Below are 23,738 nucleotides of genomic sequence, written 5' to 3'. Positions count from 1 at the left end.
AGGAAGTGTCGGAAGGAAGTGTCGGAAGGAAGGAAGGAAGGAAGGAAGGAAGGAAGGAAGGAAGGAAGGAAGGAAGGAAGGAAGGAAGGAAGGAAGGAAGGAAGGAAGGAAGGAAGGAAGGAAGGAAGGAAGGAGGGAAGGAGGGAAGGAGGGAAGGAAGGAAGGAAGGAAGGAAGGAAGGAAGGAAGGAAGGAAGGAAGGAAGGAAGGAAGGAAGGAAGGAAGGAAGGAAGTGGCGGAAGGAAGTGGCGGAAGGAAGTGGCGGAAGGAAGTGGCGGAAGGAAGTGGCGGAAGGAAGGAAGGAAGGAAGGAAGGAAGGAAGGAAGGAAGGAAGGAAGGAAGGAAGGAAGGAAGGAAGGAAGGAAGGAAGGAAGGAAGGAAGGAAGGAAGGAAGGAAGGAAGGAAGGAAGGAAGGAAGGAAGTGGCGGAAGGAAGGAAGTGGCGGAAGGAAGGAAGTGGCGGAAGGAAGGAAGTGGCGGAAGGAAGGAAGTGGCGGAAGGAAGTGGCGGAAGGAAGTGGCGGAAGGAAGTGGCGGAAGGAAGGAAGGAAGTGGCGGAAGGAAGGAAGTGGCGGAAGGAAGTGGCGGAAGGAAGGAAGTGGCGGAAGGAAGTGGCGGAAGGAAGGAAGTGGCGGAAGGAAGGAAGGAAGGAAGGAAGGAAGGAAGGAAGGAAGGAAGGAAGGAAGGAAGGAAGTGGCGGAAGGAAGGAAGGAAGTGGCGGAAGGAAGGAAGGAAGGAAGGAAGGAAGGAAGGAAGGAAGGAAGGAAGGAAGGAAGGAAGGAAGGAAGGAAGGAAGGAAGGAAGGAAGGAAGGAAGGAAGGAAGGAAGGAAGGAAGGAAGGAAGGAAGGAAGGAAGGAAGGAAGGAAGGAAGGAAGGAAGGAAGGAAGGAAGTGGCGGAAGGAAGTGGCGGAAGGAAGTGGCGGAAGGAAGTGGCGGAAGGAAGTGGCGGAAGGAAGGAAGGAAGGAAGGAAGGAAGGAAGGAAGGAAGGAAGGAAGGAAGGAAGGAAGGAAGGAAGGAAGGAAGGAAGGAAGGAAGGAAGGAAGGAAGGAAGGAAGGAAGGAAGGAAGGAAGGAAGGAAGGAAGGAAGGAAGGAAGGAAGGAAGGAAGTGGCGGAAGGAAGGAAGTGGCGGAAGGAAGGAAGTGGCGGAAGGAAGGAAGTGGCGGAAGGAAGTGGCGGAAGGAAGTGGCGGAAGGAAGTGGCGGAAGGAAGGAAGGAAGTGGCGGAAGGAAGGAAGTGGCGGAAGGAAGTGGCGGAAGGAAGGAAGTGGCGGAAGGAAGGAAGGAAGGAAGGAAGTGGCGGAAGGAAGGAAGGAAGGAAGGAAGGAAGGAAGGAAGGAAGGAAGGAAGTGGCGGAAGGAAGGAAGTGGCGGAAGGAAGGAAGGAAGGAAGGAAGGAAGGAAGGAAGGAAGGAAGGAAGGAAGGAAGGAAGGAAGGAAGGAAGGAAGGAAGGAAGGAAGGAAGGAAGGAAGTGGCGGAAGGAAGGAAGTGGCGGAAGGAAGGAAGGAAGGAAGGAAGGAAGGAAGGAAGGAAGGAAGGAAGGAAGGAAGGAAGGAAGGAAGGAAGGAAGGAAGGAAGGAAGGAAGGAAGGAAGGAAGGAAGGAAGGAAGGAAGGAAGGAAGGAAGGAAGGAAGGAAGGAAGTGGCGGAAGGAAGGAAGGAAGTGGCGGAAGTGGCGGAAGGAAGTGGCGGAAGGAAGTGGCGGAAGGAAGTGGCGGAAGGAAGGAAGGAAGGAAGGAAGTGTCGGAAGGAAGTGTCGGAAGGAAGTGTCGGAAGGAAGTGTCGGAAGGAAGTGTCGGAAGGAAGTGTCGGAAGGAAGTGTCGGAAGGAAGTGTCGGAAGGAAGGAAGGAAGGAAGGAAGGAAGGAAGGAAGGAAGGAAGGAAGGAAGGAAGGAAGGAAGGAAGGAAGGAAGGAAGGAAGGAAGGAAGGAAGGAAGGAAGGAAGGAAGGAAGGAAGGAAGGAAGGAAGGAAGGAAGGAATTGGCGGAAGGAAGGAAGTGGCGGAAGGAAGGAAGTGGTGGAAGGAAGTGGCGGAAGGAAGGAAGTGGCGGAAGGAAGTGGCGGAAGGAAGTGGCGGAAGGAAGGAAGGGAGGAAGGGAGGAAGGGAGGAAGGGAGGAAGGGAGGAAGGGAGGAAGGGAGGAAGGGAGGAAGGGATGGCTACATCGAAAGCTGTGGTGTGTAGCAGTGGACTTGATGCACACCTGAGATAAGTCTAAAGCAGAAAACCAAGAGCTGAAAGAAGGGCAACATATTAAAACCTAAATATTTCTCAATTGAGGGAAATTTTGAAATAAATACAAATTTTTCAGTTCAAAACCATGGAATACAGCCATTTTAAAATTGCTTAGTCCAAATTAGCCTTTTACAACCAGCCTATCCTTGTTCTGCAGGTACTACTAACTCATTGTGACATAATAATAAATAACTGAATAATCAAGAGAAGGTTATGGATTACTCAGTCAATCTGCTTCATAGTCCCTATAAAGTCCAAAATGTCAGACCCTCTAAATTTTTCTGTTACATATTCCGATTATTTATTATTATATTATATTATTTAAATAGTGTTATATTATTTAGATATTATATATTATCCAAGATTCCAGTTTCAGTGATGCTTTGTTTTTAAATGAATACACAATATTTCTGTTTGCCTTTATTTTATCTCTTTTGGAAGAGAATTACTCTTCATACAAAAGCATATGCTTTTACATGCTACACATAGCAAAGGATCAGTTTTTAAAAACTGTGTAAACAGCCGTGGTATACTAAATACTACAATTTTCTAAACATATATTAGCTCAGAAATAATCTATTTTGCATACAATGAAAAAGAATTTAGAATAAAGGTTTTGAACTTCTTTGATTTTAAAATGTAAAACTTACATATGCCCTGTAAAAATGCAGTGCATATGTAAGAATAGGAATACTGTGATTCCACCAGAAAATTAATTAGTTTCCTGATGAATAAAATAACTGTAGTAGGGGTTTGTATTTTTCCAGTGAAACAGCATTAAAACTTGGAAAAATCAGACTGTTTCCATGAGGTCAAATGAATGTTTATCTGGAGGGTCAGTATCCATTTGAAAAGAAAAAAAAGAAAAAATAATACCTCCTCACATTTAAACTTTAAAATACTTCATGAGAGCCATAGAAATTTGAAGATGCTCAGAGACTCATTCCTAGGCTATAATGTCTAGTACTTCAGATGCTACCAGGAGGATTTGAAGCACTGATCTGAAGGCAGGTCTTCCGCCTCATGCTTCTTTCCTACAGCACTTTATTTGGCCCATGTATTCCTTGCAACTCTTATCTTTCTGTCTCCTTCATTGAAGCTCATTCTTGGTCTTTTATTGCCTCAAAACAACTTAGGAACCCTTGGACCTTCTCTCAAGGATGGAGAATGTGGACACAAATCCTGGAAGGTCACTGCCTCCTGGCAGGCTTTTTGCTGCAGGACAGTCTTTCACTACTGCCTCCTCTCTCATCAATATTCGAATATGCTGTAGTTTCTCCAGCGCAAACTCCAGGTTACTTGGGCACAGGTACTACTGTCAAATTTAGCTCCTTCCTTGGCTAGGTTTTAGAATCCAAAATATAATTTCAAGGCTTTGGTGTTCTAAGTTTAAAGCAGCAATTGTATCCTTAACAGACAGTTTTTTCAGGTGCTGAACATTCTGTCGGGGGGTGAGGTGATGATGGTATCTAGTATCTCAGCTAGTACGCATTCCTGTTCCAAGATATGTTTAATTGGGACATTTTATAACATGATCCAGTGATTGACACTGCATGTAAAGCAGAGGAAGTCACAATACAACCTCTGCCATTAAGGCAGGGAAGAACATACAGAATGAAATAGATGTCATGAAGTATTTACAGAAGTTGAGATTCCTTATTGATGGCTACAGATTGCTTTTTATTTCACAAGACAGAGGAAAAAGTCAAGCATGGTTTTTCATTTTATTTTTTCAAGTTTCTGGCTATCCTGTCATGTATAATACATTACATTCTTAGCTTCAAAAACTAAATTGGCATAATTATAATTTTTTTAATTGCTACATGTTGTTTCTTATTGTGTCAGGATTTTCTAGAGTTGCTTTTAAAATAATTTTACTCGTTTGGAAGAAAATGCACAGTTTTTAATTAAATTATATTCTGTGGAAATAGTTTGAAATTGCATAATGGTTATAAGTCTTTATAGGAAATAAAGACAATATAGTGCATGTGCATGTTTTCAAACTGCAGACAGCACAACAAGATAAAAAGAATTTCAGAAAGTTAAGCTAAAGTGAGAGAAGCTCATATTCCTGAGTCTGTCAATAACTTTGTGCAAAATCATAAAATAAAAAATTAGAAAATCTTTCTTATTACTTACATGAAGTTAGGAATGTCTGTCAATGAAGCTAGAGACAGATGAGATGAAGAAAATTGTGACCAATGCTACTCCTATTGAACCTAAGAAATAAATTGTGACTATGGGGTGCATCTGGCATCTTTTCATGCCAACAGAAATTAGCCATTGATATCCAGGGGAATGAAATGGGTCTTGCCTGATACAGTATGTTTTGACTATTCATTCAGTACTTTTTAATGAAGCAACTAAATTAGGCATAACTTGCTACAGCTCTAATGAACATATTGCAAATTATTAAAAGGATAAAAGTAGGTGGTCTTAAATACTGTCTAAGTAGATGGCAATCCAAAGAGCCTTGGGAAGGTGGTAATGCAAGCAAATATTCTGAAAAGCAATTCCTCATTGTTATTTTGCAGTGAAAATATAATAGCAATAATATTGTTCTTTATCCATAAAACATTTGTTTATATGTTGAAGCAAAACAAATTATTTGTTCTATTTTACCTCTATTTCTCTGATGTTTTCTAAACTTCTTCTCTGAAGCACTCACCTGAAATGAGAAAAACCTGAAAAGGCTCTCTTTGAAACCTAGGATAACTAACATCTTTCAAGAATAGTGGGCTAAATTGTACTACTCAGTTAATTTAACTATTGAAGATATATGTTCTGGTTTTAAATATTCTATAAATTTCTGTATGACTTCAGATCATGTGGCTTTCTTGCATGTTGTTTACCTGCTTCAAAATATAACAGTTTCAAGCAGTCCTGTATTTTTAAATAAAGCATTTAAAACTTGTCTGGCTGTCACTGAAGTTCACACATGTTTATATCATCTAATCCTTTCACTACCATTACTAGTACTTAGCAGACAATATTTCATCCTAAATATTAAAAAAAACCAACAAATTTACCAACTTTCTCTAGCTAGTGAAGAAGCTATCTCAAACATCATTGTACACATACTATATTAGAACAAGAAAGATGAATAACCTGAAAGAGCTTCTGAAAATGGATACATAAAATTGCCACTCCATATGGTAGTGACAAATGCAAATGAACTCCAGGGGTCAAATTATGTGGGTTTTATAAAGAAAAAAAAAAATATTAAATAAATAAATAAATAAATAAATAAAATTTTAAAAAATCTTTTTATCAAAATCAAGCTAAGCAAGAATAATGAGATCTTTTTCTCCATTATCAAAAAGCACCACACAAATACCACATAAAGGCAGTATTTGTAATACCGTAATAGCATAAGGTATTTTGAATGCACTGCACAGCAAGTAGATAGCTAGTTATTTATCTAATAAAGTTTTCTTTGGTGTTAAGATGCAGCTTGAAAACAGTTAAATTGAAAAATCACATTGGCATAGCCAAGAACAGGATGTCTTGACAATATGAAAAGAGAGCATGTGCCTTCTCCTGAGATTCACCTGTCTTTTGTTCCTGTGGCAGGTGAATCCAGTAGGGAAAAAAAAATGTTCTGGTTCCAATACAATGAGTAGATGGAATCTCTGCTGTCTCTCCGAGTCGCTTTTGTAAGAGCCATAAGCCCTGTTTACTAAATTCCATATTAGATACCAGGCAAATTATATTATTATGAGATGAGACTTCCTAACATGGTTTGCAAAGTGATGGGTAAGAGTTGTTTAGTTGCAATTACCTCAGAAGCTTTTGAACATGAGGAACAGATTGAAGAGATGGTTTGTGGGAAAATCCATAGAAGAGAATCCTGGAGGCAAGCCTAACTGCCGCCAACCACATCTGCTAAAATCCCAATTAAAAAGAAAACATGCCACTGTAAATTCCAGGTCTTGTGAAGTGAAAAGATGGAGAGCAACGTAACTGTTGCTGAAAGGTGTGCTGATATAAGTGGACTAAAAGCCAAGTAATTGGTAAAAGTTTCTGGATGAGATCCCACATGAGTATTAACAACTTTGCATGCAGTATATGAATTGCATAAATACAATGGTCAAGAATACAAATCCTATCTAGTAGTATCATAGGAATTAAGAAAATTTTTTTTATTATTTTTTTTTAAACTGACCCTACAACGAATGCAGTTAAAATTCACCATGGTCAAGTAAATCTAGATGTTTTCAATACTGACAGAGTTGACTCTTTCGTGTCTTCGTCAGTTGCAATTCAAACAGGTGTTTAAAAAGAGGCTAACCACAAGAACTGCTTCCTCTAAACCCTGTAACATTGCTCCCCAAGAAAAAACCTTTGACAGTTTTAACTAACAGTGGGCAATTCACTTTGTATCTTTCCTATAATAACCCTTAAGACACCAAAAAGGATCATACCTATGATCTCTTGCAAAACAGACCTAATAGAACTTAGTCAGATAATTCAGGTAGTGACAAACCTATTTTGGTACGTCCATTTCTAATTTAACAATATCAAATATTTATCAAATATATATGAGGTCGATATAGTAACTTTGTACGGATACATTTTAGTCAAATCAGAGGCTTTCTCCTTTTAAGCCTGGAGCTAGGAACTGTAAACCGTGGTAACAGGGATTTGTTTTTAAGATGCCTGAGATCCGGTTGCGTTCCATGATCTATCATACAGGAAAAAACCAAAACAAACCAGTAATTGGAAAGATCCCGTAGTAATTTTGTTTGTTCGGGTGGATTTTGTTGCCTTTTTTGTTTCTTTTGTTTGTTTGGAGGGGTTGTTTGAGCTTTTGTTTTTTTCTCGGGGACGAACGTTGGTTTGTCTATCAGTTAATCAGAGGGAGAGTTGTGAGTCGTGAAAATCCCGCCGGCTGCAGAACACACCGGTTTCTGCAGAACCATCTGCACCGGAAAACAAATTGCTTTCGACGTCCAGATTCACTCTTTAATGAGAAAATGACTCACCACCAAACTTTCCCATTCCCGTCGGAAAATGCAGTTTCCCGATGACGGTCACACCGTGGTGACCGAGCGCTTTCGCCTTTCCCCCCGGAGACACCGCCTCCTCGCTAGCAGCGCCACACGGGGCGACTCTGCGCCCGCTGCCTTTCTCCGCAGGCTCCAGAGCCCTGCACGCCGGCCCCATGCCCGCAGCTCCCCGCCCAGCGCAGCCCGGCCGGCGGGGCAGCCCCGAGTGGGGTGAGCAGCGGCGCCGAGCCCGCGGAGCCCTCACGGCCGGGCCGGGCCGGGCTGGGCCGGGCGGCGGCACTCGGGGCCACCCGCGGCGGCGGAGCCGGGTGGGCCGCGGCGATTGGCGGCGGCGCTGACAGCGGGCGGGGCGGCAGCGGCGGCGGCACCGCCCACCCCCCGCTATAAGCCCCTTTGCCGCTTTCTCACTGGGTCTCATTTTTGCTCCGTGCGTTGCTGTGGCTGCGCAGTGGAAATCCGCACCGGGGAGCTGCTGAGGGGCGCCGTTGTCATGTGAAAGCGCACATGCTCTGCCATCCACGCGGCACCCCCCTCTCTTCTGCCTCCGCGTGTTTTTCCTGTTTTTTTCTAACGTAACTCCTTTCCTCCTCCTCCCCTGCTCAGCCCCTCGCACGCCCGGCCCCGCCGCAGAGGCTCCGCCGCGGGCAGTCGCGGGGCGGCCGCCCCGGAGCAGCGCGCCCGGCGGCGGGGAGCCCGCGGAGCCGCGCCCCGCGGAGCCGCCCCGGAGGTATGGTTTTCCCGGCGGAGCAGAGCTGCGGCGCCTGCCACCTTCGCGGCTGTTGAGACGGGATCTGTGCGGTGCGGTTCCTGGGCTCCTAGCTTCATGACTGCGCGGAGCGGGGAACCAACACCATGCGAGGTAAGCGGGCCGGGGGACGGCTCTCTTTTGGGAGCGCTGCTGGGGAACGGGCTGGAGAAGGGGAGAGGGTCCGGGGGAAGAAAGTTGATGAGTCGTGCCGGCCTGCCGGCGTGGCTGCTGACCGTGTGAATCCTGCACCCGCGGGGGCCGCGACCCAGAGCGAGGAGCCTTCCGCGGCAGATGGTGGGCGGACACCCCTCGCCTACCTGTCCTGGGAAGCCCGGCGCCGCCCTGGCCCGTGGCGGGCAGGCAGGAGGGAGGCTCAGGTGCTCGGCAGTGTAGGTGCCGTGAGGTCCCCAGCCGCAGCTGCCCCGCGGGGCGCGGCAGGTGTCCCGTGCGGCAGAACCCGCTGCCGCTCGGTCCCGGGTCGCTGCCAGCGCCGAGAGGGGCTCCCCGTTTCTCCCCAAAAGTTATCTGGACTTTGTTCCCCAAGCGGCACGTCGCCCCCATTCCCCAGCTGGGTTGCAAATTGGGCGGTAAGGGTTGCGCTGCCCTTGAGTCCCCTGCCCGTGCCCGCAGGTCTCTTCGGACCCCCGAGCCTGTGCTTGCTGCGCAGTCCTGTCGTGGAGGGCGGTGAGAGACTCCCGCAGGGTTTGCAGCAGCACCCGGTGAGGGTCCCGCTGGAGAACAGAGTATCGTCACCGGCGGGACACCTCAGGCAGGGAGAGCTGCTGGTCCTCTGGGGCTGGAGAGGGGCTGCGTGCTGGCGCGCCGGGCGCCCAAGTGGGTGTGGAGCGCTGCGGAGGACGTGGGAATGTGTTCTTTCCGCGTCTCCCAGGACCAGACTCCCCTTGCGCCCCATCTCCGGGCCAGGCGAGCACTGACGCCGGAGCAGGAACAGCCGCTGCCAGCCGCAGGCATCCGCCGGGCCCCCGCGGGTGGCATCAACTGAGGCATCAGCTCCTTCTCCCCCCATCTTCCACACTGCCCTTTATCACCCAGTTTGGCAGAGCGGTTGCTTGTCTCACCCATGGCTTGGTAAAAGGGACAAAAAGTATTCTCTAACAGGGTGTTAGAACGGAGGAGAAGGGTTTATGGGGAGTGGGACGCGCTGGGGGTTGACAGCGACACTGCATGCAGATTTCTTGATCTTCCATTTAAGGACGGGACACACACACAGACTAGGAAGAACTTCTAGCTAGAATTTCAGCTTGTTCGATGCCAGCTCCTGTAACAGCATGTGTTAACACACTGCAAAACCACACGTGTATAATTCGCTTTTAAGGAATTATAACTATGACATTTGCACAGACCAGCTTAAAAATACCTTCTTTTCCCCCAGCGTTCTTTGTTAGGGTGTTGGTTGTGGGGCATCTGGCAAGAACCTGCTAAACGGTGTTTGTTTTTCTTAAAAGCAACAGGAAAGAGAGGGAAAACACTCAGTTCTGTAAAGTGGCCCCGTTGCAGCTTGGTTTGGAGGTTTTCTGTTTGTTTATGGTTTTTTGTGGGTTTTGGTTTTGTTTGGGTTTTTTCATTCTTTCTTTTTCTGCGCAGCAGAGCACCTCCAATTTGAATAAAGCCAGTCAGTCATTGTCTCGGGTTGTTTTTCAAAACGTGCCCATCCAGTGACCCCTGGTCAGGAGCCCCAACGCCCCTTTTTGTGGGCAGTTCATCCACAGAAACCATTGCTCCCACACCTCTCATCCCCTGCCCTGGGATGGATGGGCTGTGCAAGGGTGAAGAGAGGGAGGAGAGATCCCTCTCCTCAGATGCCTTCCTTCTAAACAAGGCCGAGGGTGGTCTAACTGCCCTGGGCAGGGAGACGGAGGTAGATCTTGCTGCACATCTGGCAGCATCTCTTGTGGGATCTGCCCCAGCTCTCTCTGCCGCCCCTTTAGCTGTGCTGTCAGCTACTGTGAGGAGGTGCAGCTCTGCCCCTAGAATGCAAATTAGTATTTGCGCTGTATTTATCCTTACTCAATAGGGAACTTACAGGTGGGGAAATAAGGGCTGGGATGGATGGAGGAGAAAAACAAACAGGCAGCTTTCATCCTTGTTCGGAGGTGATGTGCTAGAGGTCAGTAAAGTGAAGTTTTACAACAGGTGTGTGTCGAGGCAAGAGCAGTGCTTCACACCGCCTCAATTAAAAGCGAATGTTACACATTAATTGAGCATCTGTCTGCTGTGGCTTTCAAAATAACGGAAATAGATGAGTATCACAGTTCACGGACTGTGAGCTCCCATGAATTCGTGCTTTTAGAGAGCTGAGAGCCTTCTTCTAGGGGTGTAGTTGTTTTCAACTGTATTTGCAGTTGGTTTGAAGGAGGAAGCGCTCAGTCTTGAACATGTGAGCTGTTCCCCCAAACTTTCCCAGCTGAGCTGTGATCCTTCCAAATTGCAGTTGATGCAGTTAGCACAACATGCCTGGGATGTGCAGGGTGGTTCATTACTGCTCCACGTTGGAGATGGAGGCCTGAAAATAACCAGCTTCTGTTAAGTTCAGCGCCTGCTGAATTCCAAATCACTGGACAGACCCACAGACTTGTCAGTCGTCCCATCCTGAGGACGCCAAGCTAACATTTTCAGCTGTTGGTGATGTTCTAGCCAAAATAATAATTTTCTGCACTTCAAACCTTGATTTCAATCCCATTAAGAAGACATAGCCATACTGACTTAAAGCAGAACAACGTACAACTGAGCATTTGTTGTTAGGGTAGGTCTATATACTTCCCTCGGAAAAATGGAACTTTTTGAGGTTGATGACTTTTATACCAGTATTTTATAGAGGCAAACATAGGTATAAAAGAAATTCACAGTGAGCGTTCATCACAGTCTTCCTTCTGTCCCACTCCTGGCAATATCCTGTGAGGGAGTTAAGACCATAGAATATGAACCTATGTATTTTTTAGAAAAAGAGTACAGAAAATGCACTAAAATGATTGTGCTATTTAACTGAAAAATTTGTCCTTGTAGTTTATTTCTTACTAAAATGATTTGTAAAGTTTAAAGCTATTAAAAGTTAGTCAATTCTGCGTATAATGCAGCTGTTACGCAAATGTGGAGGGCTGTCTGTGGCAAAAAAAAAGTGTCAAAATAGTTATTTTTACTCTGGGAATATGCTACTCATACACAAAACATACTAAAGTCAGTTTTGTGATTTTAACTATTTGAATTGTGAAAGGGACATTAGTAACCAAGTATTCCACTTATTACAAAAGTAATATTTTAACTTTTAGTTGAAAATCTTATTAAAAGCTTTTTCTGTTATGTTTTAAAGAAAAGGAGCACCACAAACCCCTGAAGCCAAGTATTTTAAGAGGGTTTTCTATGTAGTGTTTTCTTGTTGGTGTCAGGACTGAGCAGTGACGCATGTTACATGATGTTATGTAGTTACTGTATTTCTTGGTATGACTGAAATATTTGTAAGAAATTAGAAAAGTGATCAAACAAATTCTATCTGCAGTGTTTCTAAGCAAGCTTATTAAGTAGCATATACAAATAAACTGGCTAACTTTGAAGTTCTTCTTAACTGAGGGGATGAGTGCAGGGAATCTTTATTAACTTTAAAGGAAAATTTTTTTTCAATTTATTCCAGAAAAAGTAAATACATCTCTATTTGTAATATGTAACATTAATAATCTAAAATGCATCAATTGCATTGACTATTTAAAGGACAGACTTAGGACCTTACCCTACCAGAACTGTAAAACCAATTTGTCCTCACAGTGCGTCTAGTGACTCCTTAATTGAATAATGTTATTTGACTTCATTGGGACTCCTTGATACGTGATAAAGCACAAGTTTCTGGTGTTAGATGTTTGCAGGTAAATTTTAATAAATGTCAGTAAACGCTTTGAAAATCACGAGTCTGTAATAAACTGTATCATGTAACAAAAAATACAGATATGTATAGTCAGTAAACAGTGACACCTCTCTAGAATGAACAAAGTAAGGGAGAAAGCATGAGAGCCCATTTGTACCTCAGCTATAGTTCTACTTTGCATTGGATCATACTTATATTCCATATGGTATCTTCCTTTTATCTTTAACTGTAGTATGTTACAGTATTGGGGGTCAGAGGAGAATACATAATGAAAGTTTATCAATAGATAACTATAAGATTTAATATCATATATATATAAGATTTTTTTCATCATATAATTTATTTATTTTTTAAGTTACATTTGTTTTTCATAGATGGAAGTCTGGTGACAGTTAATTTAAAAACTACAAAAATACCGTGTGCATTGACTGGGAATAATTTCTCTTTTGTGGTATAGAAAATATATGACTTCCACTGTTATCCTTTTACAAATCCAGTCACAAGCAGTAAGTTGATATGATTTTTCTAATTTGACAGTACAATAGTAGAGGTCATTTAAATTGTGCTTTTTTGTTAAAAAACTATGTTTGGCATTTGAGGAGTAAATCTATCAGGAAGAAAAAAAAGTCCCGAGTAGACAAGAATTCTGGAAGTCATAATTCCTGTTTAAAATGTACTTGTGATAATGTGTGGAAAGTCTTTAGGACGCTGTGGAACGTATTTCTGTATATCAGAGTGACGTTTGCGTCCTCAGAAACATGTGGGTAAGGTATACCTTTAACAGTACTGAGTTTTGTTAAACAGTTCCAGGACCCAGGGTCTGCCATAGTGTGCGCATTGGTTACCTGATACAGGAAAATAAATTTGAAGGGGTGAAAGATTCCCAAGTTATCCAAGAAATTCCTACCTCTCAAGCGGTGCAGTGAATTCCCAGAAATTAAGGTCTGCACTGTGACACTGAAGATTGTATGCTTTGTAGCTGAAGATGCACACAGGAGTAAATATTGATTGAACTAATCATCTGGTGAATATAAATGAGCTTTATCAGTGCAGCAGTATAATGGCTTATGTTAACTAGCCCTTTTGTAGTCCATACCCTGCCCTTTCATCCCATAACCCTGTCAATTTTGCTTTTAATGAGGAAAATCACAGGTGTTACATTTATGGTAAATTGGGCTAAATATAATAGTAATTCCACAGGACAAAAGGGAAATAGTTAAAAAGAAAAAGATAAGAAAGTCTGAGCATTGTTGCACAATCACGAGATAACAGTAGTGTGTTAGTGGCTGTACATTATTTTACAGTTCTAAGTTCTCACTTGCTGTTGAGCTTAGTAATAAGCCTGTTATAGCAACTTAAATCGAAGTGTAAATTTTAAAAAACTGATACATTTGAATTTAAAATCAGTTTCTTTAAACAGTAATTTTAACAGCTTTGTGCATTTAGCACAGTTGGGGCTTTCCATAATGACTTTCATAGACTAGCTGTAGATGTCAAAATGTTGTTCTTTGTGCTCTGTGTTTAAAAAAGTTCAATGTTGTTTTTTCTTCCGATTCTGTATGCAGTCTGGCAAAGTCTGCAGTGCAGCTTGGAGAATAAGACATCACACAGTGTCACTGGGGGTGGCAGACAGAAGGTGCCTTTTGGATTGTGCCATTTCCCTGTTTGTTTCTAATATTGGTTTCATGAGCACATTAAAAACTCTAATTTATGCACAGGATTGAGAGTACAGTACAGCTGTGATGGCCTGGTCCTTGTTTGACTGAACAATGCTTACTCACTTGAGTGGTCCTATTAATGAGACATTTGGCCCTCTGCATTTTTGCAGTCTTGGAACTATTTTTTATGAAGCAGAAATGTTCGTGCTTAACTTTGCCAGACACATTCTGCTGGAAGTTTATGCAAACAGAGTAACAGCTGTTTTTGCCTCTGCTACAAGTATATACGCTAATTTAGCTTGACATAAATGTTGTTACTTTGCTGTTAATTGTGAATTATTTTGATGAATTGCCAATTAAAATGCGTGTACACAATTTTTATGGAGGATCTTTTTCTTTTTACTTTTACTGCTGCACAAAAATGCAATAATTTTTTTAAATCTTGTGTTTATCTGGATCATGGCCATTTAAAACCACATACTTATTAAAGAGTAAACATCAAGTAATTATGTTTGCTTGACAGACAAACTTATTTATAAAGAGTTGTCATGGGCCTTATATATGTGAGTAGTTCAGTTAGATTTTTATGGGACTATTCACAGAAATAAGGCAAGCTGAATTTAAGACTGCTTGTTCCGTGTCCCTTGGAAACCAATGATTTGAGATTGTAAGCAGCATGAATGATTATAAAGGCCACAGGGAATCAACATCATAAGAATCATGCCAAATTTAAAAAAGTCTTCTTGCTCTAAAACTTCTGTAAAATCACCTTCCATTCCTTACTGTCTGCTACTCTTCAGTCTGAATACAGTTGTTTGCTATATAAATATTTGCTGGAAAGAAGTGTTTGTAAATACGCTACATGTTTTCTTTGCAGAGGCTGACATAGAAAAAGTATTCAAAAACATTGTTCTCTTGCCAATTACCAATAAACTACTTTGTTTAATTGTTGTGCTTATGCTCATTACTGTGCTATTGCTACTAAATAGTGGCCAAATCAATCTTCAAGTAATGATTAGGAAAACACATACATTTGTAATATATTTATGAATGAATATGCTACATAGGGTAATAAATATTTTAATACGGCTAAAAAGCAATATAATTTTAAGGGTAGTTTTGATGATTATTACGAAGTCAGTCTATAAAGCAGTCTGTCTACTTACAGATGTTCTTGAGGTGATATCACATTTAACTGATTTGTTTTCATTACCCCTGGTCACTTAGGTTTCCTGAACAAGCAAACTCCTTCCATAACAAAATTACTCTTTTTAAGAGTCGTATTTCTGCTTCCTTTATCCATGGTATTCATAAGTGAAGTTATCCTTCAGAGTGACACTTCTAAACAACACATGCATTCCCATTATATTTAATTTTTTTCCCCTCTCTGAAGCAACCTTAAGAGGAAAAATGTCTTTACTCTTACAAGTAATCCATTTGTTACAAGTCTTAGGTTTTGGTGTTTTTTCATTTCTTCTCTTTGTTTTGTGTGGTTTTTTTGTTGTTTTTTGTTTTGTTTTGTTTTTTGCATAAGGACATTCATGGGGGAAAAATAGATCAAAAGAAAGCAAAAAATTTAAATTACAGTTTGGTCTGCTGTCGAAATAATGAGCTGTCAAGTGGGTAGCATATTATATTTTGTTGGTCTCAGGTGAAATTATGGTTCTCCTAAAATAAACTTCAATTGTAAAAGGTAGAGACAAAGCTGCTTATAAATAAGCAAGTTTTAAATTCTTATTCCCACTATAACAGCAGGTAAAGAGTGATAGGCTTTCTGCACTTGAATAGTTTGCAGAGGTTAGATTATATTATCAATGTGTGCATTACACATTGAAAGTTTACACTAGTTTCAGAGGTATTTTGAAACTGTAGACTCAGTCCACAAGTTGATGGCATGTATATGTTAGCTAGAAGTCTGAGAACTACGGAGCAAATAATTTTCAAGATTTATTATAAATAAGGATCTCTTTGGAGAAGAACAGTGTTGTGATTTTATTGTATGTGAACTGTATAAAACTGATTTTAACAAAATTAAGGACCATGTTTTCATTAAAAGTGCTGTTTAGAGACAGCAATGTGTGTTGCCTTCTCTTTCCTTCTTGGAAAATATGTCTGGTTTTAATAGGTGAGGGTAAATTTTTGCCAGTCAGCTTTTTGATTTGAGAGCCTGCCACAGAAGTGCATTTTGGAGATCCTAAGACTTCCCTGCTGGCACATTTTTCCTTGATCATTTGTGTGTGTCAGCAGTTCAGCACTGATTTTGCTTTTCTAAACAAGATGGAAAAATGAAAATAAATATTATATTTCAGGTCCTGGCTGAGTAGTGAAGCAGGTGCTCTTGTTGTTTCTCTTCATATTTGTCTGTCTGGAAGAAGAATGAAGCAGCAGCTGGCTATGAAAAGCATTGCTTACTTCAGTGCACATTGTTTGGGGGATTTTGTACAATATTTGTACAATGAACTCTATTTGGTAATTAATTGGAATGAACTGAAAGTAACTGGAATGAAGTGCAAGGAGAGACCATGTACAAGAACTGAAGCCAGATACTCAAATGCAGTGGCAGCACAAATATAAACAAATGCAGCACAGTCTAGTGGCACAGAGAAGTAATGGCATTAGAGAAGACATGTATTAAAAACATGTAACAATGCCACATGTTGCTTTCATCTTTGTGAAGAAAAGAAGCCTTTCTTTTGGAAAGAATTCCACTGCTGGCCAATGAGAGATTAATTTTGTTTGTTTAGGAAGTTATATTAAACCTATTATTGTTTTCTTTCAGTGCATTATATAAGCTGTACAAGTCCTGGTCATTGGAAGTGTCTTTCAGCAACCCAGACTTCTCCTTTTAATGCCACAAACCACTCTCTGTAGAAATAAATATGGAAATAGAAAAGTGATACAAGAAATACCAGCTTAACTGTTTTGTTTAATGTATGAAAACCTATAATAAATATTATACCATAGTGCTATAAACGACTCAGATCCCAAGTGGGAATGAGTTATAAAAGTTTTATTGAGAACTAAATAAAAATACACAAAGCACAAGGGGCAGTGCTGGGAGCATGGCTCAGTGCCAGGGGCTCGTTCACCAAATAGCAGCTCTGCCTTTTAAACACCTGGGAATTACATCAGCTACATGAATATTTATGAGCAGTAATACATATTTTAATATTTTCCTTATATACTTGGGTATATATATATGGATAAATATATAATATGGAGGGAATATATAACATATATAATATAATACTATATATATATATATATATATATATATATATATATATATATATAAAATGTGGAGGGTATCTATTTTCCTTACATATACCCTCCTGAAGTCTGCCAGTTGACCCTCCTCTGTTGTCCATTGATGGAGAGCTCCTCACAGGTGGCTGGAGGTGAGGTGTCGGCGTGCCAAGGTCCCCAGCAGCGCGCTTCACCCGTCCCTGGCCCGCAAGGGGCACGTACACCCCACGTCTCTGACTACACTGACCAGAGCTGTCTGGTGGCAACAGGGATGGGAGAAGAGAGGACTGAAGGGAGAACAAAAAGGGGTCCAAAGCAAAACTACAAGAACAGAGTCACATATTGAAAGAACTTTAAACCTCTTTAACACACAAAATCATTTGTGAGAGCCAATGACCTCACCACCCATCCATAATAATAGGTAGTATGTATGCCATACTGCACCCAAAATCTTTTCATAGATATTCCTACTAGAGTACCAGAACATTAGCACTTAAAATTAATGTTGCTTTGAGAAAAGTAAAGCATTAGCCAGACTTTCACAGAATTTTCTCACTCAAAAATCTGTGTATTTTATTTAGAATACTAGTTTCCTTGTAGCCGTAGCCAATTTTGGAAAATTCAGTTTATATTAATCTCTCACATGAGTACTTAGAATAGGGAGGAGGATTAAAACAGCGATGTCAGTGAAGGCAAAATATGGTTGATCAACATCCATTGAGAGTAATTTAAACTACAAATGATTCCATGGCTTGAAGAATGTCAACATTGTGTTCTACTACAATTTGTAAAGCAATTCTACATGCTTATGAAAATAAATTCCATATTCAGACCTGGTTGAGAAAAAAGGCATTACCAGTGTTGTAGCAGCTGTTACAGTATTAAAGATGAAATTTCAAAAGTATCTAGCAATCTCCATAATTTTGGCATAATTTAATAATTAATATATTAAAAGAACAGAAAGAAAGGTATTGCATGCAATATCTGCTCTAACATTTAAGGAAGCAATGATAATCACACAAAGATTTTTTTTGAGAAACTGTTTATATGTGATAGTATTTCAAGCAAATGTATACTACCGTAAATTATATCAAGTGAGTGAAATGTATCTGCAGAGCTGTATATCTTTAATTTTGAACAGAATTCCCTATAGACTTTGCTGGAACGTCTTATGTAAAAATCACAGTATGATTACAATCACAATATGTTCTCAGTGTTTTTTTACAGCCCACTGATTTTTAGAAAATGGAAGAACTAATCAGTTTTGAGTTCAGTGGGTAAGAAGGGAGAGAACTTGTGCTGTCCTAATTCAGGTGCCGCTGTAAAACTCACTTTCATTGTTTGTCATTGATTTGCCTTTACCAAAATTTCAGCATTTATTTTTACAAATTTGATTGGCGAAGATGTGTTCTAAATCATCAATTCCTACAAACTCTAGTGGAAGTCCCATGAAAACAGAACACTAAATAAGACCTTTTGCAATAAGCTATTTTCAGGCTTCAACAGAATTGAGGAGAAAAAGATCATGCCTGCTGTATCATATAACTGATGTAGAGAAATACGTGCTTTCAAGAGGAAATTTAATCAGGAGCAAAGGAAAATGGGGAGGAAAAAAAAGGATGGTAAATTCGCATAAACAACAAACAATAGAAAAGGTGCTGTTTTGAAATAGCATTACGTTCGAGAAGTAAGTGGAAATGTAAAGGAAAGGAGCAGTATAAAACAGAAGAGTGAGCAGATGGAAAAGTATTTGATGTGAACAGTCCTGTACTACAAAGTGCTGGACTTTTCAATTTCCACTCATTGCAGGTGGAGTTAACTACAGTGGGCCTGCTGTTGGAAATGAGAAAGAAAAAAAGTGTAAGTAACAGAAAAAGAGAAGAAAAATAAAGGAAAGAACAAATATACAATATGAATGTATTCATTGTGCTGCTTTCTGTTACTTGATGTTGCATGTAAATTTGTTGTTATGGGACTTCAAATTATTTGTTATTCAGCTAAATGCTAACATCCACTGAGACATCCACTTCCATTCATTTCACTGTGTAAATCCAGAGCTCCACTACTCAGGAATGCTGCAAGTTGAGGCATCACATATACAGTTATGTAAGCTGTCTGTACAAGCTTGGCATTCATTGCACTTCAGCCAAGTTACTTATTTGTGAAATTGAAATGTCATTTGCAAAGTACATCCAATCCTGATCTTTTTAAACTCTGGATCAAATCAAATTAGGTTTGGTTGGATTCTTTTTCCCCATCATTCTGTTATTTTTTTCTGTTCCTCTTTCTTTCTCTGAATTTTTTTCAGTCACTTATGTTGAAAAGCTGTACACTCAGAAAAGTACTTGAAACTGAAATTCATTCACTTGTTAGAAGATGTGTAATTGGTTCCCTAAGCTATACATCATACATCCCTGTGTATTACAGAGAGTTACTTTGTTCTTTCCAACCTTTTGTTACTTTTGTTTCCCTTTGCTTGGGATATGTTGCTATGAAGAAATAAGCCGGTTGTTAAATCTTGGCCAAGTTACATCTCCATGCGGTACCTCTATTACAGTTTTATGCTTGTAGCCTTGGGAATAGATAAGGTGCTTGAGAGTTGAATCTCTGCTTCCCTATTGATTCTTGCTTGCCACCACCTGCTCCTTCTCCTGACTGGTAAAATAACATGCTGGTATGTTTCCATTTGTTTGTTGGGGCTTTTTGTTTATTTGTTTGTTTGTTTGGTTAGTCTGTTAGTGTGGGGGTTTTGGGGGTGGGGTGTTTGGGGTTTTTTTTGGTTGGGGTTTTTTTTGTTGTTGTTATCTGTTTGCTGTGGGGGTTGTTAGGTTAGTGCTTTTGATTGTTTTGTGTGGTTGTTTTTGTTGCTTTTTTTGTTGTTATTTTTTAAAAAACACACCAAATTGTTATATAGATTTTAGCTTTTGGAGATGGTGAAAATACATGGCAATAAAGGAATAAATAAATAAATAAATACAGTGTCCTTTATCTGATTGCAGCATAATATTTTTTGTAAGACAGAAAAAACATTTTTAGGTCTTCTCTCCATATTCAGAAGAAAAAGAGAAATGGAGAATGGTCTTAGAATGCTCTCCACTTCTCCAAGACCAGGGTGATTTTTAAGTATATACACTGGACTAACTTTTCTTTCTATAGCAGCCCCACAGAGCTTATTACAGAACCAAACACTTGCAGAACTCTCCATGACCAAAAAGAAAAATATCTCAATTTTCAGAAAACCACACTGAAAGTGTAGGAGGTACATTTATATGAAATCTCTTGACTTCCCACATCCCTCCTGGAATTTTCTGTAAGTCCTAAGCCTAAAGCAGGCAGAGAGCCAAGCTGTCATCCTTTAACATCTATTTCATCCTTTTTGCAGGATCAGTTGAGCTATAGCAGGGTATCTGTCTCAGAGTCTTTATGCTGTTACTGAAGTGTTTAGGAATGCATCTGATTTTGAGCCAGTCTTAACCTTCATTATCTTTTGGGCAAAAATGAGCAGCAGTATAAACTAATCTCAGGAAACAAATGCTTTTAAATGTGTATTGTGATTTTTCATAATGTCCGAAATAGCATTTTTTATGCATGTTTCACTGTGGAACCAAGACAAAGGGTGAATTCTTAGTTTACTGTCAGGAATAATGTGAGTTGTTTTGGAGTTACATTTCATGTAAGGATTAAGGCTATTTTTGTGTGTCCTTAGATCCTGACTTGATATTTTAAGGAGCACTAAACAATTAATATTTTACATGCTGCTCAGGAAGTTGACTGAAAAGGCTTTGGATTTTAGATGTGTGTATAGAAATGTTTCATATTTTGTCAGGGGATAGGTGGTATTTTGGTACATTTATGTGTTGGACAGTACCTTAAAAATTAAGTGATGTTATTTTCCCTTTGATGTGAATTCAACAAAACACTTACAATGTATGCAGATCCAAGTATACAAACCTTCCTTAATAGTTTTGTGTTTTTGTAGTTTCTTAGGAAGATTGAAAAGTGAAAATAAAATGTCGTGTTCCAATCCTGTATATCAGATTTTTTCCTCTTTGAGCTAATCAGTTGTTATGACATACGTTTTTTGGTTTGGGGTTTTATTGCAGTTAACCCTTTAGATTTTTTTGTGTTGCATTCATTTGAATTCCCATCTCCACTGCTCTCCGATTACTGACTGCTTCTCAGTACATTTCATACCCTTCTGGGTCTTCATGGTTGTTAATTATACCTGCTTCTGTAACTGGCATACTGGCAGACTCAATAGGGGAAGAGGTGTTGAACTATTGAGGTGTTACGGGTGAACTTGGAACGTGATCCTTCCACACTGTCCATTAGAGTCATTAGAAAGGCAGATTGAAGAAGAGTCTCCAAGCCAGGGTAATCCATAGCTGCACACACTCATTAATGCTTTCTGTAGTGGCATTTAGCAGCTATTCATATACAAGAAAACCAAGAAAGCATACTGAGTTAAGGTTGTTTAATTTGCTTTGTTCTGCATGATGGTTTCTACCTATGTGACAGATGATAGTTCTCCTTCTGTTCCAGATACAGTCAGCATCTTGTACATTAAGGAAAGCAAGCAGAAGCCTTTTGTATGACGAAATTTTGTCAGTCAGTTAAACTGGAACTTTCCTAGGCGTTTTACTCTGAAGTGCCTTCACACACGCTATATCCTTTAATTGAAGAAGGTGCCAGGTTGTCTCTTCTGTACCCTGCAGAAGTTTAGGATCTGTTCCTGAGGGTGTTTGTGACATGCAGATATTTGCACAGATGGGGGGACTGGTGCTCAAAGTCCTTGTCAGGCTGGTGGTGTTCAGTGCAGGCCTGCTGGAGGTCAGGGAGCTGAACTGCCCATGATCCCGGAGCTCTCCCAGGCCGCTCCCTCTTGTGCTTCAACAGTGACCTTGAAAGACCCTTTTCCTGTGGCTGCTACAACTTTGGCCTAGCTGCTGACAGTGACGACAGGGGTGCCAATTAGTGCTGTGTTGGTGGGGTTTGTTTTTCCTTTCTAATGAACAAAGTCCATTGAGGACTGGATTGACACCACCAGCTTACTTCACGCAGGCCACCAAGCACCATGGCATTTTTATTTTGCTCAGTCACTACTGACTTGGTGTTGAACCTTCATGTGTAATCTGTATACAGTCTCTGTGTCTACCACTAATTTTAAATTGTTGTACTTGGTAGAATAGGTTTGCTTCTGAAGTAAGATTTGTGAATAAAGCATAGTATTATGTAATGAATACATAAAATATCTCAGTTTACTTTTTGTGGTTAGATGCTGAATTTGACTCTGTTCTTACAGAATTCACAAATTTTAGGAAAATTCTGAAGAACTAACCAGACGTACAAAAAGGGAACAATAGGAATGACAGGATTATTAGAATTTTGCAAAAAATAGAGTCCTGTGTGTTACAATAAGTAAACAAATACAGAAACATGAGAGTCTCTATTCTGTTACATACATCTCATAAGTGATCTTAGGACATCTTCAGTTTACCAGGACTTTTGTATCAAAAGTGTTTAGACATATTCAGACATATCACAAACTTGTAAGGTTTCAGAGACAGAAAACTGAGTTGAAAAATGAACTTGTTCTTTAATATTATGTGGAGCCCAGGATTAAACTTGTCATTCTGAAACAGTTTTTTTCTGTCAAGATGAAAAGCTACTTTAGTTTTATTTTTATTTCTTCTTTTAAATATGTCTGAACAAGCTTTTCTTAGTGTCCAATAGAATATCTACTAGAATGTGTTTATTAAAATGTCATGCCAAATTTCAACTTGACTTTTTGCTTTTGCAGTATTTTTGATATTTTAAATTTTTAAATTACCAAATTTGATTTCATTACTGAGGAGGAAATAGATTTTACAGTTCAGGTTTTGGTTGGGTTTTGTTTTGTTTTTCTTCTTCCACCCAGTGAAAGCTGTGATCCTTTACAGTGAGGCGTATTATAAATGTGTCTGCAATTTAAAATGGTGTGGTAGTGAAGCTGAAGTTGAGGAAGTTTGTTATTACTAACAGTAGCAGTCAGGAAAGCACAGGGAGAGCAGAACTGGGTTGTTACTAAATCTGGTTCTTGCTAAATAATAGGGCTGAAACTGGACTGTGGATGTATCCTTTTCAAAGCGCTCTTTCAGTGCTGAGAAGAATAAGTATTAGAAAAGAGTTATATGTATTTTCAATACATATATAAAAATAATCATGTAAATGTTGAAATAACTTAGCAAAGTCTGCCAAAAAAAAAAAGTTTACTCCAGTTCAGTACATTCACGTGGATACATATCTGAAAAGAGGTAAGACTAGAAGCAGGAGGGGCAGGGGTATGACTCAGTGTGAGTGATATTGTGAAGTGGGGTAAAGAATTCTGTGCAAAAATGAGGAAATTTGGGGAAGAAGACACTTCAGCCTCCAGTACATCTCCCTCCTGAGTGCATTTGCTTCCATCACAATGAGCTAGAAGAGATCTTTGTTTAGTAGTGCAGTGCCCCTGAGACCTAATTTAGCTTTTACAGCAAATTCAAAAAGAGAGTGGGCAAGAGAGAGCAAGAACAAAGGTGCAAGTTTGCACCACAAATATTAGTATTGTAGTTGCTTCTGTAAATCCTTTAAAATAAATGCTCCTGATTTGGACTTCCTGCTAAAGGAAGGCTGAACTTTAGAGATGTATGTTTTTCATTAGCCAGTTGTGATAGTGAAGAGATGGTACAAATGTGTGTTGTAAGGGAGCAGTGCCTTTATTATTCTTAATAATAAATGAATAACAAGTAGCAAACCATTAAAGACAAATGTATCAGAATAATTTTGCTTCTGAGTATGATTTTTTTATTAAATTGTACATTTAGGAGCATATATTGGATCTAATTCTTTGAGCACTACAAAATTTTATTCTCAGGAGTCTCAAAACTTCAGACATTTGTCATTTCTTATTCCTTTATTTGGGCAACTTCTCTGTATTTGACAGTTGTGAATGATTT

General features: G+C 40.2%; 1 protein-coding gene across 2 annotated transcripts in view; it reads left to right on the top strand.

Moving 5' to 3' along the window:
* The first annotated feature begins 7,970 nt into the window (after positions 1-7,970).
* RORB (RAR related orphan receptor B) overlaps positions 7,971-23,738 on the top strand; it is a 136,063-nt gene continuing 120,295 nt past the window's right edge. For both annotated transcript variants that reach the window (XM_005530367.3, XM_088054373.1), the window contains exon 1: positions 7,971-8,097. In XM_005530367.3, coding sequence (XP_005530424.1) covers positions 8,091-8,097 — 7 coding nt within the window. In that variant the 5' untranslated portion in view covers positions 7,971-8,090. The remainder of the gene's footprint in view (positions 8,098-23,738) is intronic.

The sequence above is a fragment of the Pseudopodoces humilis genome, chromosome 4 (assembly GCF_049639895.1).
Source record: "Pseudopodoces humilis isolate 2021_Gansu_Grassland_sample_001 chromosome 4, ASM4963989v1, whole genome shotgun sequence".
Taxonomy (NCBI): domain Eukaryota; kingdom Metazoa; phylum Chordata; class Aves; order Passeriformes; family Paridae; genus Pseudopodoces; species Pseudopodoces humilis.
Note: the sequence above shows the minus strand (reverse complement) of the source record. Positions and strands in the feature narration are given on the sequence as shown.